Below are 16,697 nucleotides of genomic sequence, written 5' to 3'. Positions count from 1 at the left end.
TTTATCTAATGTAGTGTAATGATGGGCCGGGCCCATTAGCGCAATGGGCCAATAAATTTACCAACCTCGAATGAATTTCCGAGAATTTCAGGCAAAAATCAAAAACTTTTCTCCGAATTTGAAATCCCAATTCGAATCCACCGGAAGGGGAGAGGCGGCGCGACGCGAATGGCGCGGCGGCGGCGGGAGAGGCGGCAGCTCGCTCGCCTCTGCGACCTCGTCGCCTGCGCACTCCTCCCCCACCTCGTAAGCAGCTCTCTGCACTGGCCTCTGATGACTCTGGTCTCCTAGTCCTAGCCTATCACTCCGTGCGCGCCGCTCACAGGAACCCAAGCCGCCGGCCACGCGGCTCACACGGGAGGACGAGCGGCGGATCCTCCTCGCGCTCTCCCGAGTAATCCTCTCACTAGGGTTCGCGATTGTTACTGCTGCGCTCTATTGCCCTTCCCTTCCGTGATTTTTTTGGGATTTTTTTAGGTAAGTAAGGCGATTCGAGGATGGGAAGAGGAAGAGGAGGAAGAGGAGGAGGAGGACGACGACGAAGGGTGCGAATTGGATCAGGTATTGCCTCCGATAGCCTTTTTTTGGTCAGTTTGATTGTTGAACTGCTGTAGGTTTAGTCGAAATTATGCGACTGACTGAGCATTTGCTTTATATTGGGGTTGAGGAATTAGAACGTAATGATAAAATCTATTATTAGCACATGGCTTTAACCCTGTAGTGTAAGGTATCATCACGGAGCAGAGAGGGAGTGGTTTGGGATTGTGATGATGATGTAGAATGGCTTGTGAAATGTCTTTATGGCATCAAATTACTTAGTTCATGTAGTAACTGATTTCTGTTTTGTGAGGGAATTTGTTTGATTCTGTCACTCAGGTTCCAAGTATTACATTCATTTGTTTCTTACCCTTTTTCTTTAGGAGATTATTTCATGTTCCGCGGAAGTTCACAGTTGCAGTTTACCAGCTAACCAGCATTTTGATGATGGATTTAGCTGCCTGGCCAATATTATCTCCATATTGGTAAGAATATTTCATATACAGCTTTGTTGCGTCAGCCATCAACTTTCCAATCATAGTCAGCGGGATCCTCATATGGTCCCAGTTCCTCATAACCACCTGTTACAGTATTAAATATGAAGTGCACAATATTACCCTTCGTCCCTGCCATTGAGCAATGGCTCTTTAGACTAAATACATCTGGCACTTTTTATGCTACTATGAACCAATAAGTAATTGTTGGGGTCTTTGGGAAGCGAAGGGTTCTGGGTGCTAGTGCCTGACTGCCTGAGTCATTCATTGTTTATATAGCAACACAAAGACAATGAGCAACACTGGATTAGTCTTCATTTTCATTAACCTTAATCTTTTACATTTGTTCAGGCATATTGGCATCAGGATATATAAGTAGGGCATAGGCGTTATCCCGATCACCTGTGGGTCTCTATCAACAACTTTGAATCATGTCATTTGATCCGTAAGTAGTGTTAATGTGTCATCCACTCTTACCAATAGAAAAGGGAGGCATGAAAAAATAACAACAAAATTAACCAGAGGAAGTTGTTGAAACTGTGGCTCCACAAAAATTTTAAACTACGTATACTGCTTCAGAATTAGATATTATTGACAATTGTGGTGACTGTATACTGTTTTATTACATTTCGTACCCTCATGCTTTTTTTCTTCAACAGCTTACTTTGTTAGTATATGACATCATCCTTTTCAGGTTGGCTTCTTTGGTTTCTGTAGCAGTTATGTTAAACACTCAGCTGGGAATATCCTGATTGTCATCTCTGACTCTCTAATGAAGTTTGTAAGCTTCTCATGCTTTCTCATTTTCAATCTGATCCACACTTCTCTCTCAAAAATATTTATTATTCCATGGTTGTTGCTCTATTTTAGGAGGTTGTTTGGATTCAATTTGTTGAGCTGGTCTGGATAGCTATACATACAGTATCAACATGCGCTCATAGTGCTTTACCTTCTTTAATTGACTCCATCAGCAGTTTCAGAAAAGACTCGATTTGCTATTGCTCTGTTATGGAAAGTCTAAGTCACGACATTATTATTTCAAGCACCAATATCACAAGCTTCGTGGAATTACTTCAGCTACGGTGTCTTGATATCAATGGGCATATGGTGGCCAGTCTCTTTCGAGTACTGCACACTATTTTAAAGTTCCTTAAACACACTGATAATGAACTGAAAGAGGACTTCATTTGTATATCTGCTCATCATATTCTTATGGTTGATTGGGATTTGTATTATCAACTCAATGTTGGAGAACCTCTAAACCTTGTCAAGGATAGCACATTTAGCTTGAGTGATGATTTGAAACAGTTAGGATTTCTTTCAAGCAGTCTCCTCCAACTATTGTGCTCTTTACTTGAGCAAAGTGACCTGGAAGACAACAATGGACAAGATATCTATGCTAAGCTTGTAGGTGTAATTCCTAAGTTAGTGGCTATATTACCAGAGCATCAGGATGCCCCCAAAAGTCTCTCTCAGTACTTAAAGCACAAATTTCTGGTAATTTCAGACATGCAAAGATTTTCTATTACTGCACTGACATTTTTGTTGCTTTTCATTTTTTACGAATAAGAATTGTAAAACAGTTTTTGATTAATCAGGTGCATATAAAGTTCTTCTATGAAATTAAACATTTTGTTTTTGGACCATCATCAGTCTGCTATTTATTTTTCAATGCAGATGATAATGATGCGGCTAAAGCCTTACATCCAGAAGGATTGCTCATATATTGTTTGCTGCCTGAAATTACTTCGACAACATTTCCAGGATCTTCTTCATGAACCTATAATGCAACATATTGCTAAACCAGAAAACTGTTTGGAAGGATCCCCATTTTTGTTGAGCACTGTAGGTCTGGGTGAGACTCATGATAAATCCACTAGGCACTTACAAAGACAGGCTATGTATTTGTTTCTTAGCTTTTGCATATGTTTGGCTCACAATGGCAATGACAGTGCACTGCAATGTTCATGCAAGAGAGACGATCAAATGCTTGGTCACAAAGTTCTAGACTGCAGTGATCATTGTGACTGTTTTGCCTTATCAGAAATTTCAGACTGGTTTCAGAGATGTTTCTTAGATAAGATTTTTGGCTTCAAATCATCTACAGACAATGCTCTGTGCTTTCTGCAGTTATATATGGAGGAGGTATGCATCTGTTACAATTGCCTGGTAGCTAATTAACCTTGATCAATGTTCAAGGTAGAAAATATGTTTCATCTTGTTGGTTTTGTTTAAGTAGTTTTTGGTAACTTGGATTTGGCAGTAGTTGCAAGTATGCTGTAGTTGTCTTCGGAAGTGGGTTGTTGTGGACATAATTTGTTTCCTTACAGTAGGATATTTCTCATACATTTATATTACTCTACACTACTATAGAGTTGCCTGTTATGTTTGGCATAAGCCCCAGTGAAAAGGCATGTTAGTTATTACAGAGAGGTGCTAATGCTTTTATTCCAGTTGTATTTGTCTTCTCTGCACTTTCTGTTTTTCCAAACCAATTCATCTAGATGCTTAAGTTATTTGTCAGCTAAGTTTGTTAATTTTCCTAGTGTTAAGTGTTAACATAATACTGATCTGTTCCTTTATACTTTAGGATGACATGCTGTTCAACGTTCTCTTACAACTTCTTGATGCTCCACTCATTTCCTCGAAAATGTAAGCAAAGAGTAAAGCAGTTTGTCTTAGAAAGTTATCCAGATCTGGGTGTAGTTAAAAGTTATGCTCTTTTTTTTTCTGAACTTGCAGAGATAGCATGGAGAATAGATGGGCTTCTGAACTGATTGGTGGCAAACTGTTCTCGAGCATTTTTGACCCAGTTCATGTTTTCCATCTCTTGCTTTTATTGGTGAGTCAGTGAAAATACTTTTACTTCATGTCACTAGGTTTATAAGAAGCACAACTCTCTGCATGGTGGATTGGTGGCATTTTAAATTTCAGTTCTTGTTCATTTCTCTGCACAGGCATACTGCTGTATGTAGTAAAAATATAGTAGCAAGCTTTAGTAATCAGCAGTGTTCAAAACTGTTTAAGATAGGGGGGCATCCTTTACTATTTATTTGGTTGCGGATTCCTTCTTACCGTAGCTTGTACTCAAAAAAAAATAAATAAGACACTCTTATTTATGTTCCATGTTCTTTCAAGTTCAGACAATCATATGGAGGGTTATACAATGTGTAAAGGGACATTACAAACTTAATAAAGTCTCATGCATTTGCTGGCTCATGCACCATTACTTTTCTGTAGATTTCCAATTTCTTCTTCTGATTCCACTCTACAATATGAGTCTTGAGGATAATAGTATTTGTTTATTTTAATGTCATTCTGCAGCTGCACTATGATCACTTGGTGCTTGTTGATTATCTGATATCTAAAGATGTAGGTGTGCATTGCGCACAGTATCTGTTAAGGTCAGTTTGTACCTACAAATCCTTGTATATAAACAGCATAACAGAGGTGCCTTCTCCACATTATGATATCTGTTACTCTATCTCAGGTGCTTACGCCTGGTAACCCAATGTTGGCATTCTTTCACTGATGATTCAATTTATGAGGCAAAAATAGAGAAACTTAACTTTAAAAGGCAGAAGACCTTCAATGATGCAAATAGTAGCAGTGGTAGCTCAATTGAAGGCCCTAAGTTAGGTTCTGCATGTCATAAGAAAAGCAAGAACAAACACAAGCTTTTTCTAAATGCTAAAGCATGCCTCCTTTCATTGAAGAGAACACTGGAAGATCTTCATAGGAAGGGTCTGTTCCCTTACAATCCAAAGCCTCTCCTCAAGAGGTTTGTGGTCATGGTCATATGTCTTCTATGCTTTTCAGTGAAATTGTGATTATGCTGCTGTTTTCTCCCTTTTTTTCACTTATAAAGCTCCATTGATATGAACCATGCAATGTAATGATTAGTTTTTGGCTGTTGCAGCTTGGCCAGGTTTGAGGAGCTTTGTGAGCAGGATTGAAATTTGAGTAGCATGTTGTTACATGCTACTCGTGGAATGACCTTCTGGTAATCAGTTTATCCTTTGCTCTGGTCTTTATGTTGTATGGTCCGATTCATGCAACAAACAAATGTTGAATTAATCTTCTGTTCTCCACAAGGCTCATCCGCCGTTTGGCATCCTTGTCAGGGTGGCCGCTGCAAAATGGAGGTGCAATCAGCTTGATTATCTTCTCTTGATTTACTAGTATACCTTTAGCCCTACTTTTCTGGGCCTAATTTCATGTTGCTTATGAGTTACATGAACCATTAGCAGTGAAATACTCATTCTCCTGTCTCGCCTTAAAACTGATTGATCATTTTCATACGTGAACACTAGCCTGCCCCTTGAAACGAATGAAATTATCCTGTACATGTTACTTTCTAACTGAACTCTCCTGCTACATCAATACATATAAGGCATTTCTTGCCTAAGTTTTCAAAACAAGAAAAAGAAAAGAAAAGAAAATGAATGAACGAATGAATGTTACTTCACTAGCTAGTAGCCTAGTACGAAGTACTATTTATTTAACTAGCGTGCATATACTAGTTACTTTGATAGATTGCTACAATTCGATAGAGAAAATGTGAAACTTCTTAATTGATTTGAGAGAGAAACAATAATTTTGTAGTGTTCTATGTAGTGCAGCTTGGTGAGCCTAACGTATTGGACTGGACCAGCGCTAGAGCTGCTACATAAATGTCATTTCATATTGGCCAAGTTTTATAGTCGTATCTGGCTAACTAACCCGTACGTTGGTTTCGCCGTGGTGTGCGGCTAACTGTTCCTACTATATGCGCCGTGACAAGTGACTCAAATATGTTTCTTTTATTCCATTTGCAGGCCCGGATTGACTTGGTCAGTCAGGTACTTCGTGCGATAGACAATGCACGGTCAGAGAAGGCGAGAGAGCAAAGTCATTGCTCCAAGACTTCCATTGCTTGCTAGTCTGAAAGCAAAGCTTGTGTCTCATTCAGAATGAACAGCACATAGGCTGGCCTCTCCGTGCATCTATATAAACTGGCCCTGATCAATCTCATCTTCCATCAGAGCAAGCTCATCACTTCCTGCAAACTAAAGCTACTCTTCAGTGGGATTGCATTTCGACCGAGCTAGAGAGATTTATAGCTAAGCCAATGGCATCACAGGTTGAGAGCCACCGTGCCGGCGCGGAGATCGTCAGTGGAGACGGCGTCAGCAGGAAGAAGTCCATCGAGCTGCTGGAGGAGCTCGGCCTCCCCAAGGGCCTCCTGCCATTGGAGGACATCGAGGAGTTTGGCTACAACAAGGAAACAGGATTCATGTGGCTGGTGCAGAGGAAGAAGAAGATCGAGCACACCTTCAAGAAGATCAAGCAGACCGTCTCCTACGCCGGCGAGGTCACGGCGTTCGTCGAGAAGGGGAAGCTGAAGAAGATCACCGGCGTGAAGACCAAGGAGCTGCTGCTCTGGCTCAGCGTCGTCGAGGTCTACGTCGCCGATGCCTCGCCGGAGAAGGTCACCTTCAAGACTGGAACTGGGCTCTCTGATACCTTCGATGCCACTGCTTTTGCTCTCGGGGAGTAAGAACTAAGGTCTAATGAGTCGGCTACTCCTATCGTCTAAATTATGTAAAAGGCTTAAAGCCACTTTCTTACATCACCATGTACTGTTGTATCTCTGTATTGCAAACACAGTCACATATGAGTATATTCCTGTATTTGTTCGGATATATTAAAAAAATTCACTGTTTTGCATGTTTAATTAAGGTATACTTATTAATTTATCGGTACAGACGTACAGTTAATTTTGGGGAATACTAATCTTCTCGGGTTTTTTTTTGAGTTCGGTGTAATTTTGGGGAATCCATTTTTAACATGTGAATATTTGATACTCGCTTGAAAATGGAAGAACTGTAGTTCTTTCAAACCATGAGTCTCACTCTCACTGCCTCGTGGGCCCCACTTGACAGCGACTCCCTTCCCGCGACGGTCGAACCGCACCAAGTAGCCGCGAGTCCGAGTTCACCTCCTCCTCTCCCACCCAAACCCTCGCTCCAGCGACGGCGAGCGAGCCGCGTCCTCCCGCATGGCGTCGGCGCCGGAGTTGATCGACGACATCGCCGCCGAGATCCTCCTCCGCATCCCGCCGGATGAACCCGCGCACCTCGTCCACGCCTCCCTCGTCTGCAAGCCCTGGCGTCGCATCCTCACCGACCCCGCCTTCCTCCGCCGCTACCGCGCATTCCACCGAACACCTCCCGTGCTCGGCTTCCTCCACAACGTTGACGGCAACAAGGCGATCTCCTCCGTCCCCCGCTTCGTCCCCACTACCGCCGCGTCGCCATTCTCCCCACCGGCCATCGATCCCCCCAACTGGTGGTGGGCGCTCGACTGCCGCCACGGCCGGGTCCTCTCCCACCTCTTCAATCCCATGGAACTCATGGTCTGGGACCCCATCACCGGCGACCAGCATCGCTTTCCTCTGCCCCCGCACCCGCACGCCTACTGCACTGGCGCCGTGCTATGCGCTGCAAGCGACTGCCACCATCTGGACTGTCACCAAGGCCCCTTCCTCGTCGTCTTCGTGGGCACAGGAAGGCATGATCACTCATGGGCGTGTGTATACTCGTCGAAGACTGGAGAGTGGAGCTCGCAGGCCTCCATTGTGCTCGATTCCTATGTTGAGATGTTGCCCAGCGTCCTCGCCGAAAACACACTCTACTTCTACTGTGAGTATGGCACGAAAATTCTGGGATATGACATTGGCAAGCATGAGCTTTCAGAGATCGACCCACCATTGGGGCATGATGGTGGCATCCTCATAGAATCAGAATATGGTGGGCTGTGATTTGCTACTGTGGAAGCTTGCGGCCTCGTACTGTGGTCGCAGTATGTGTGTTATGATGGCATTGAGGAATGGGAACAATCCAGGATAATTGAGTTGGACATGCTGATCCCTAACTTCTTTTACTCAGGTGGTCTGGTTGGTTTCGCAGAAGGCACAGATATAATTTTCATGTTGACAGATGTTGACTTGTTTGCAATTGAGCTCAAATCAGGCCAAGTGAAGAAGGTTGGTGAGAGCAGGCCCTACTATGCCGTCATTCCCTACATGAGCTTCTACACTTCAGGTAATAGCCTAGATCTTGTACAGCTTGCCTTAGTTGAAATTTCAAAAATTCAGACTAGGCATTGTTTGAGTTAGTGGCTTAAAAAGTATGGGTTACCACATATATGCCCTGTGCTTCAGAACAGTGTTTATATATATATATATATATATATATATATATATATATATATATATATATATATATATATATCAAAATTCAATGTCACATATCACATAGATCTCTGTTGTTCTTACCCAATTTTTTGTTTGGTTCTAGTACATGTTACGAAATGTTCCTGAAATTAGCTAAATTGCCTAGGCATATCTTGATGACTTGATCTATTATACATTTATACTTCCCCAAAAAGTATTGCATGCCTTATTTGGGTGTTCATGTTGAGCTATTATATATGGTTATGAGTTCTATTCTTTGCATATCTTCAGATCTTGCTAGGAAGAGGTTAGCGCAGCCAGCTGGAATGCAGTGATCCATTCAGACCGATCCATTGAGCTGCTTCTACCTTACAGAGCTAGTCCTTTGAACTTTAAGTCTTCTTTTTTTCTTTTATCCTTTTTGGTGGGGAGTGGAAGTAAGAAGAAAGTATGTGATCGTGCGCAATGAAAATGTTTGATTTCAGTTTGTAATGCAAGTGAGAAAGGATGACTCACGCAACTTGTTTCTTCTCGTTTAACTGCTTATTATCGTTACCCAGGATCTATCTTTCAGGTTTACATTTCTTCTTATTTGAGACAATACTCAATCCATGACTGGGAAGCCCTCTTGGAACTGATATATTGAATATTCCGTTTTTGCACGTGCCCTAGTGAGTAGTGATAAATTTAAGTGGTTGACTCTGTGTAGTCCAGACTTCGAAACCGGGAGATTTGACTACATTTAAACTGCTGTAATAGCTTCAGTTAAATGGAGCTGGGATTTTTGGCCATGTTATTCTAAAAAGGATTTGACTGTATGACTCATCATTCAATGTTCTTAAGTATAGTACCAACAAGCCTGCCATGAGGAACTCCATGCCTTTAGTTTGTCATTTGAAGTAAAATACAGCAGATTGAAAGCTGTCAATGTTGTGGTTTTGCACTTGTCTTTTTTTTATCTCTTTTTGTTCCTGTAGCTTTTTCTGAAAACAATTGAGTGGAAATAGGCATATAGCACATTCACTTGATGTTTACTTAATGCTTTAACAAACTACATAGTTTTTTTTTTGGTCTCCTGTAGCCTATCACAAACCATGTGCATCAGTCTCTTGACGTATTGATTATTCCTAAGCCACAGTGTGGCGCACTAGCGTATATGACCATATGCAAATAGGGCACCTGACTCCCTGCATTTTTTTAGGCTGAATTTGGGTAGGTGTGTTTGTTTTTTTGACACAGATTTGGGTAGGTGTTCGTTTTATTTAAGGATGAGGTTTATGAATTTGCATACGGTGTTTGTAAATTAACTTGATGATGACAGGTCACTTGCAGTCCTTTTGGTGGCATGGCAGCTTTGTTTTCCTCCAAGCTCAACCTTTTGTTGTGTGCAGGATTTCTATATCTGCCTTTGTGAATTGTGATCATAACTTAGTTTTGTTGCCTTCCTCTGGCTCGGATTAGTTAAATTAATATTGAGCTAGTAAACTTAAACTGATGAACCTTACTAAATGGATGTTCCACAATATCTATTTCATCTGGCAATGAAGTTCATTAGTGCATGAAAAACTTACCTGTTTGCTATAATTATGCTTTGCCTTTGATTCTGATGCTATAATTATGTTTTGCTCTTGATACTGACCGAAGTGCTTGCTGCAAGGCATGCAGTGTTCACTGGCATCTCTAAAGGAACTGAGGGCATGAGGTGGGCTGCAAGAGAAAGTTCCTCACGACAGAAGGCAAAGCTAATGACTCTTAAGCTTTAGGAATTCACAAGGTGAGTAAGGATGGGGTGTTGCAGAACAATTCATTGTAGTCAATCCAATGCGGATGCTGTGTTAACCCTTTAAATTGTTTTTCACATCGCTGAACACACAAAAAAAACTTGAAATAATATGTACTCAAGTTGTTTAGTTTGAGCACTACAGTCTATGTGATTCTTTTTTTAGCTAAAGCTATGCCAGTTATTATCACTAGTAGTAGAATACTATGGGGATCAACAATCTTGTATGTCTGAACTCTGAACATCATTTCAGATTGAACACACATGCATTATTTATCTCAATATGTATTGCTAAGTTAGCAGTGGTGTCTCCTTTTTTTTTTTTAATTTCCCTTATGTAGGCTGGCAGTCAAGAGGATCAAGGCATGGAAGAGTAAGCGGCTTGACCCACGCAATGAATTCTTTGATGTTACATCAGTTGGTTTAGCATCGTTTTTTACTATGATGTAGGCGTGTCAACATAGTGTGTGGGTAGTTCTAAAGCTGAAATCTGGGAAGTAATTTGAACTATCGGAGTAGTAGTGAGAATTCCTGGGTCAAGTATTCTAGATGGGAGGGTTGGAAAGCTGAACTTATTTTCGCCGGGTGAAAGCTGAACTTATTGCAATGTAGTTTTCTGTTTAGCTGGTAGTGTAAAATATACGTGTTCATTCTAATACTAGTGTTTACTATGTGCTCTTGTACCAGTTGACTTTCAATGGACAGCCATGGTGGAATGGCCATAGGCGCATCTGATCTGTTTATGCGATGGTGATTGACAGGAAGGAGGCATCATCCCTCCTGATGCAGTAACTTGCGGGCGATACTTCGAGGCGAACAAGTGTAACAAGAAGAAGTGATCAGCCACATGATGGGTCAGTGCCTCGCTTTGTATGTGCCGTGCATCTTCTTTCAAGACAGAAAGTTAAGAGTTGAAGAGCAAGAAATTCAGAGTTCGCAAGGGAAGATGAGAGCTCTCCCAGGAGAGAATCAAAAGCTTACATGGAACTAAAGGTGGTAGACTTCAAGAATATTGGAAGTGATCAGAATAGAGCCAAATCTTGTAATTACAGCTATTCATTTGCATTACTTTGACTCGCTTGTGCATTCATCTTAGGCTTAGCAGGTTTGTAAAATTTCTCTCTTGAAATTGTATTAGTTGGTACTTGTAAAGTGAGCATACTTTACGAACCTGTACTGTGCAAAATTACATGGACTGAAGTTGTATGAAAGTGTGTGAAACTTGAATGTTAGCTTGTTTTCGAAGAACGGGAAGTAGTATTCATGCTAGATCATGAGCCCAGCGAATTGGACCGGACCAGTGCTAATTGGTCAGATAAGTCATCTCTGGCTGGCTGCCCAGCGTACATCCATAACCGTGCTGTGTAACATTGCTTGCTGAGATGCTGAAGTGTGTAGTATTCATCAGTGGATGGACTTGGTCAGGAACTTTGTGCTACGTCAGAGTGAATATGCATGGTATGGTCAGAAAAGGCTGGGGTACAGTTGTGGCATGACTCGAGGCTTTGTTCTTCACGACTTGAAATCCAAAGTCCATAATCTTTGCCTCTACAGTCTGAACAAATCTTGTCAGAATGAACAAACTTTCACAATTCTATATAAACAGAACCCCACATCTCATCTTCCATCACAACAATCTCACAACCCATTTGCACACAACCCAAATTTCAAACTAAAACTTCTTCACCTGAAACTACATACCCAATGGCATCTCAAATTGAGAGCCACCGTGCCAGCGCGGAGATCGTCAATGGAGATGCCATCTGCAGGAAGAAGTCCATTGAGCTGCTGGAAGAACTTGGCCTCCCCAAGGGCCTCCTGCCATTGGAGGACATCGAGGAGTTCGGCTACAACAGGGACACTGGATTCATGTGGATGGTGCAGAGGAAGAAGAAGATCGAGCACACCTTCAAGAAGATCAAGCAGACCGTTTCCTACGCCGGCGAGGTCACGGCGTTCGTCGAGAAGGGGAAGCTGAAGAAGATCACCGGCGTGAAGACCAAGGAGCTGCTGCTCTGGCTCAGCGTCGTCGAGGTGTACGTCGCCGAGGCCTCGCCGGAGAAGGTCACCTTCAAGACTGGAACCGGGCTCTCTGATAACTTCGATGCCACTGCTTTTGCTCTCGGGGAGTAGAAATTATGAAAGACCATAATCTCAACTGTGTAAAAGGATTAAAGCCACTATCTTAGGTCACCATGTACTTACTATTATCTCTTTTGTATTACAAACATTCGAGTATAGTCCTATATATATTTGTTCCCTTTCATCATAAAGAGAAAAGAAAAAAAACAGTGACTAAGGACTAACGTGCACATTGTCATTGCTGTTTAAATTGCTGAAAATTCTTTTGGGTGCCAGAGTTCGAGGTGCAAAACAAACAAAAACAAAGGACCCTTCACCCTTGTACTCAAACTGATATGAGCATATTATCCCTGCCAATAAATAAATAAATAAAATTGAGCATATTATGAGCAGCTGTGATTGTACACGACTCTCATCGACTCGTGGGCCCCACTCGAGACGGTTGTCTTGTCCACCACCGCCTTCTTTCCTCTCGACCCCACCCCAACTCCAAATTCCCAAACCCTCGCTCCGGCGACGGCGACGGCGACGGCGAGCATGGCGGCGGCGGCGCCGGAGTTGGTGGACGACATGACCTACGAGATCCTCCTCCACATCCCGCCGGACGATCCCGCGTCCCTCGTCCGCGCCTCCCTCGTCTGCAAGCGCTGGCGTCAACTCCTCACCGATCCCGCCTTCCTCCGCCGCTACCGCGCATTCCACCGAACACCTCCCATGCTCGGCTTCATCCACAACGTTGACCACAGCAGCAACAGCTCCTACATCCCCCGCTTCGTCGCCACCACCTCCCCCTCTCCATTCTACCCCGATTTCCCTCCACCGAGCATCGAGTTCCCCACCTACTGGTGGGCGCTCGATTGCCGCCATGGCCGCCTCCTCCTCCAACTCTTCAATCCCATCGACCTCATGGTCTGGGACCCGACCACCGGCGACCACCGCATCTTCCCTCAGCCCCCGTACCTGGACTTCTACTGCACTGGGGCCGTGCTGTGCGCTACACGCGGCTGCCGCCATGTTGACTGCCATGGAGGCCCCTACCTCGTCGTCTTCGTGGGCACAGGAGAGGATGACCACTCATGGGCGTGCGTGTACTCGTCGGAGACTGGAGAGTGGAGCTCGCAGGCCTCCATTGCGTTCGATTCCTATGTTGAGATGTTGCCTGGCCTCCTCGTCCAAGACACGCTCTACTTCAGATGTGAGCGTGGCAAGAGAATTCTGGGGTATGACATTGGCAGGCATGAGCTCTCGGAGATCGACCCGCCCCCATTGGGGCATGAGGTTGGCATCCTCATGGAATCAGGATATGGTGGGCTGGGATTTGCTACTGTGGAAGATTGCAGCATCCTACTGTGGTCGCGGTATGTGGGTGATGATGGCATTGAGGAATGGAAAAAATCCTGGGTAATTGGGTTGGACTTTCTGAATCCGGTGGGTAACCCGTCGTTGTCGTGGGAACTGGCCGGTTTCGCCGAAGGCGTGCATACCATTTTCATCTCATCAGAGATTGGTGTGTTCACAATTGAGCTCAAATCAGGCCAAGTGAAGAAGCTGTGTGAGGAGGGCTACTATACCGTCGTCCCCTACATGAGCTTTTACACTTCAGGTACTAGCCTAGATCCTGTACAGCCTCCCTTAAATCGGACCAGGCATTATTTCAGTTAGCAGCGTAAAAGTATAAAATTACGCCATTATGGATATTTGACTGTAAGCTTTAGTTTTCAGTTATAGCGACTTAAAAAGTATGAGTTGCCATATATGTGCTCTGTGCTCAACAACATTGAGTTTATAAAAATTCAATATCACATAAAGTATTAAATTCTGTTTCTCTTACCTTGTTTTTTGTTTGGTTCGACATGTTACGAAATGTTCCTGAAATTAGCTGGATTGCTTAGGCATATCTTGATGACTTATTCTAATTCTACTATTTTTCTTAAGTATACATTCCAGAACAGGACTGCACTACCTCCAAAATTGCATGCCTCATTTGGATGTTGATGTTGAGCTATTTCATGGTTATAAGTTTTATAATTGTGTATTTTCAGATATTGCTATATGGAGGCCGGAGGAACCAGCTGAAGACTGAAGTGCAGTGACCCATCCATTAAGCTTCTGGTATCTTACAGAGCTAGTCCTCTTATTATCTTTTAAGATGGGGAGTTGAAGTAAGAAGAGAGTACTATGTGACCGTGCTCAGATAAGATGTTTGATTTCAGTTTGTAATGCAACTGAGAAAGGATGGCTCACACAGTGAACATTTGTTTCTTCTCATTTAACTGCTTATGATCGTTACCATGCATATATATCTTTGAAGTTTACATCTCTTCTTATCTGAGGTAATACTCAATCCATGATTTGGAAGCCCCACTTTGAACCGATATATTGAATCCTTTGTTATTGGCTCCTTGCTCTGATGAGTAGTGACAAGGTTTGAGTGGTTGACCCTACTACCCTATAGTAGTTCAGACTGTGAAAATACAGAGGTTACTGACTTAGTGTTCTTTTTATTTTGGGGAGCACATGGTTTAGTAAAAAGTAAACTGAATAATAACTTGAAGAAATCGTGAATATAAAAACCTGTGAGATTTGACTGGATTTTCTGTTATTTAAACTTTTGTAGAAGTTTCAGTTAATAGAACTGGGGTTTTAGGCCGTATCATCCTGAAAAGGATTGGGCAGCATGACTCATTAAAGCATGAACTTGATGTTCCTAAATAGAGTAGACACTAGCCTGCCTGCCATGAGGAACTCCATGGCATTAATTTGTCATTTGAGATCACTCAATATAATTATATAGGAGTAAGATTGAATTGCATTGACAGCAGAGCACTTTGCCTTCTGGTGCTGATTGATTTTGATATTATTCTAAAATGGATTTGGCTCTATGAATTTGATGTTCTTAAAGAGAGTAGATCAAACTAGCCTGCCTGCCATGAGGAACTCCATGGCATTAGTTTACCATTCGAGCTCTATATAATTACACAGGAGTAAGATGCCTTCTATTGCTGATTGAAGCTGCCAATATTATTACTTTGATTTTGTGATCTGCCTTTTGTTCCTATCATCCTATGGCTATTTCTGGAAACATTGAATTGGTGGTGCTAGGGGATATGGCACTAGTGTCTAGTACTGATCATGAACCAAATGAATTGGACCAGACCAGTGCTAATTAATTGGTCAGATAAGTCATCCCTGGTTCCTCCCAAAAATAAATAACTGAATGAATAACAGTCATCCTTGGCTGGTTGTATAGTGCATGCTGGGATGCTGAAGAAGTGTATGCACTACATAATTAGTGGACTTGGTCAGGGATTTTGTGCTTCAGAATTATAATTTGCAGTTATCAACTGCATGGTCAGAAAAGGCTGGTGTTCAATTGAGAACTCTATATAAACAGAACTCACTATCTCATCTTCCATCACCAACAATCTCTCACCAACACATTTACAAACCAAAGCATTTTTTTTGGCCTGAAACTACATATCCAATGGCATCTCAAATTGAGAGCCACCGCTCCGGCGCGGAGATCATCAATGGAGATGCCATCTGCAGGAACAAGTCCATTGAGCTGCTGGAAGAACTTGGCCTCCCCAAGGGCCTCCTGCCATTGGAGGACATCGAGGAGTTCGGCTACAACCGGGACACTGGGTTCATGTGGCTGGTGCAGAGGAAGAAGAAGATCGAGCACACCTTCAAGAAGATCAAGCAGACCGTCTCCTACGCCGGTGAGGTCACGGCGTTCGTCGAGAAGGGGAAGCTGAAGAAGATCGCCGGCGTGAAGACCAAGGAGCTACTGCTCTGGCTCAGCGTCGTCGAGGTCTACGTCACCGAGGCCTCGCCGGAGAAGGTCACCTTCAAGACGGGAACCGGGCTGTCTGACACCTTCGATGCTGCCGCTTTCGCGCTTGGAGAGTAAGCTTAAGGAGTCAATCAGCTACTATAAGCTAGTAGAAATGATGCAAGACTGCAAGTCCTTAATCTTAATTACTATGTAAAAATGGCTTGAAGCCACTATCTTACATCACCTTGTACTGTTATATCTTTTGTACTATTACAAACATACTCCTACATGAGTATATTCCTGTAGTTTATTATTTTTTTTGAACGAGTATATTCCTGCATTTGTTCCTGTTCTGAGAAACAATTGTTTTGCACAAGACAACACAAGTCAAGTTGATTAAGCAACACTGGAACAGGGCACTTACAAAATTGTAAGCTTGAATCTTTAGGTCTCCTTTCCCAAAAAGAAAAAGATATGCAGAGACTAACATGCACATTATCACTAACTTGGAGTGGGTTTCAACTTGCAGTTTAAACTGATAAAAGTTCTACTGGTTCGAGTTTAAGGTGCCAGCTGCGCCGTGCTTATAACTGGGTTTTGTTCGTCTTCTCTGAACTTTGCGATCAGGTTCTACTGTGTTCATCAATAGATGATGTTGGTCTTTTGACAGTAATCTGATATTTCATCTCATTTAATAATTTTGCACAAATATATATAAAAATATAGTACATGCTTAAAGTGCCTTTAAAAATAAACCAAGTAAAGAAAATGACCATTACATATGTTTTAAAATAAGACAGAGGTTAAACT

At 42.6% G+C, this 16,697-nt stretch overlaps 6 protein-coding genes across 10 annotated transcripts; all 6 read left to right on the top strand.

Moving 5' to 3' along the window:
• The first annotated feature begins 80 nt into the window (after window positions 1–80).
• LOC4342280 (uncharacterized) lies at window positions 81–6,747 on the top strand. 4 transcript variants are annotated; one of them, XR_001547658.3, is made up of 14 exons: window positions 81–246; window positions 326–394; window positions 478–561; window positions 921–1,022; window positions 1,726–1,812; window positions 1,902–2,528; window positions 2,709–3,176; window positions 3,622–3,683; window positions 3,774–3,873; window positions 4,356–4,435; window positions 4,522–4,812; window positions 4,951–5,034; window positions 5,127–5,176; window positions 5,849–6,747. XR_001547658.3 is itself a non-coding variant. In XM_015791476.3 (13 exons), the coding sequence occupies exons 1-12, from the start codon at window positions 169–171 to the stop codon at window positions 4,985–4,987; spliced, it is 2,085 nt and encodes a 694-aa protein (XP_015646962.1). In that variant the 5' UTR covers window positions 81–168; the 3' UTR covers window positions 4,988–5,034; window positions 5,849–6,747. The 4 variants fall into 4 exon arrangements, 1 of the variants encoding a protein (XP_015646962.1); XR_001547660.3 differs by having other exon boundaries at window positions 5,156–5,176; window positions 5,849–5,997; XR_010742341.1 differs by lacking the exon at window positions 326–394.
• On the top strand, window positions 6,051–6,747 carry LOC9268981 (uncharacterized protein At5g01610). The gene has a single exon (XM_015791479.3). The coding sequence runs from the start codon at window positions 6,142–6,144 to the stop codon at window positions 6,568–6,570; it is 429 nt and encodes a 142-aa protein (XP_015646965.1). The 5' UTR covers window positions 6,051–6,141; the 3' UTR covers window positions 6,571–6,747.
• A 277-nt stretch (window positions 6,748–7,024) lies between these two features.
• Window positions 7,025–10,929, top strand: LOC9267204 (uncharacterized). The gene is given in 3 exon segments (XM_026027021.2): window positions 7,025–8,116; window positions 9,913–10,021; window positions 10,789–10,929. Coding segments are annotated over 2 exon segments (1,143 nt in total). The 5' UTR covers window positions 7,025–7,071; the 3' UTR covers window positions 10,011–10,021; window positions 10,789–10,929.
• Window positions 10,930–11,653: 724 nt separating this feature from the next.
• Window positions 11,654–12,326, top strand: LOC107277643 (uncharacterized). Its single transcript, XM_015791480.3, has one exon. It carries the CDS (start codon window positions 11,732–11,734, stop codon window positions 12,158–12,160), a length of 429 nt encoding a protein of 142 aa, XP_015646966.1. The 5' UTR covers window positions 11,654–11,731; the 3' UTR covers window positions 12,161–12,326.
• Window positions 11,654–16,238, top strand: LOC4342277 (putative F-box protein At3g16210). 2 transcript variants are annotated; one of them, XM_015791477.3, is made up of 3 exons: window positions 11,654–13,712; window positions 14,152–14,221; window positions 15,659–16,238. In XM_015791477.3, the coding sequence occupies exons 1-2, from the start codon at window positions 12,647–12,649 to the stop codon at window positions 14,190–14,192; spliced, it is 1,107 nt and encodes a 368-aa protein (XP_015646963.1). In that variant the 5' UTR covers window positions 11,654–12,646; the 3' UTR covers window positions 14,193–14,221; window positions 15,659–16,238. The 2 variants fall into 2 exon arrangements, with proteins under 2 accessions (XP_015646963.1, XP_025882805.1); XM_026027020.2 differs by lacking the exon at window positions 15,659–16,238 and having other exon boundaries at window positions 14,152–14,424.
• LOC107278592 (uncharacterized protein At5g01610) lies at window positions 15,527–16,238 on the top strand. Its single transcript, XM_015791478.3, has one exon. The coding sequence runs from the start codon at window positions 15,594–15,596 to the stop codon at window positions 16,020–16,022; it is 429 nt and encodes a 142-aa protein (XP_015646964.1). The 5' UTR covers window positions 15,527–15,593; the 3' UTR covers window positions 16,023–16,238.
• Window positions 16,239–16,697: the final 459 nt, after the last annotated feature.

The sequence above is a fragment of the Oryza sativa genome, chromosome 7 (assembly GCF_034140825.1).
Source record: "Oryza sativa Japonica Group chromosome 7, ASM3414082v1".
In the NCBI taxonomy this organism is placed as follows: domain Eukaryota; kingdom Viridiplantae; phylum Streptophyta; class Magnoliopsida; order Poales; family Poaceae; genus Oryza; species Oryza sativa.
The sequence above is the reverse complement of the archived record's forward strand: the minus strand, read 5'-3'. Positions and strand labels throughout refer to the sequence as shown.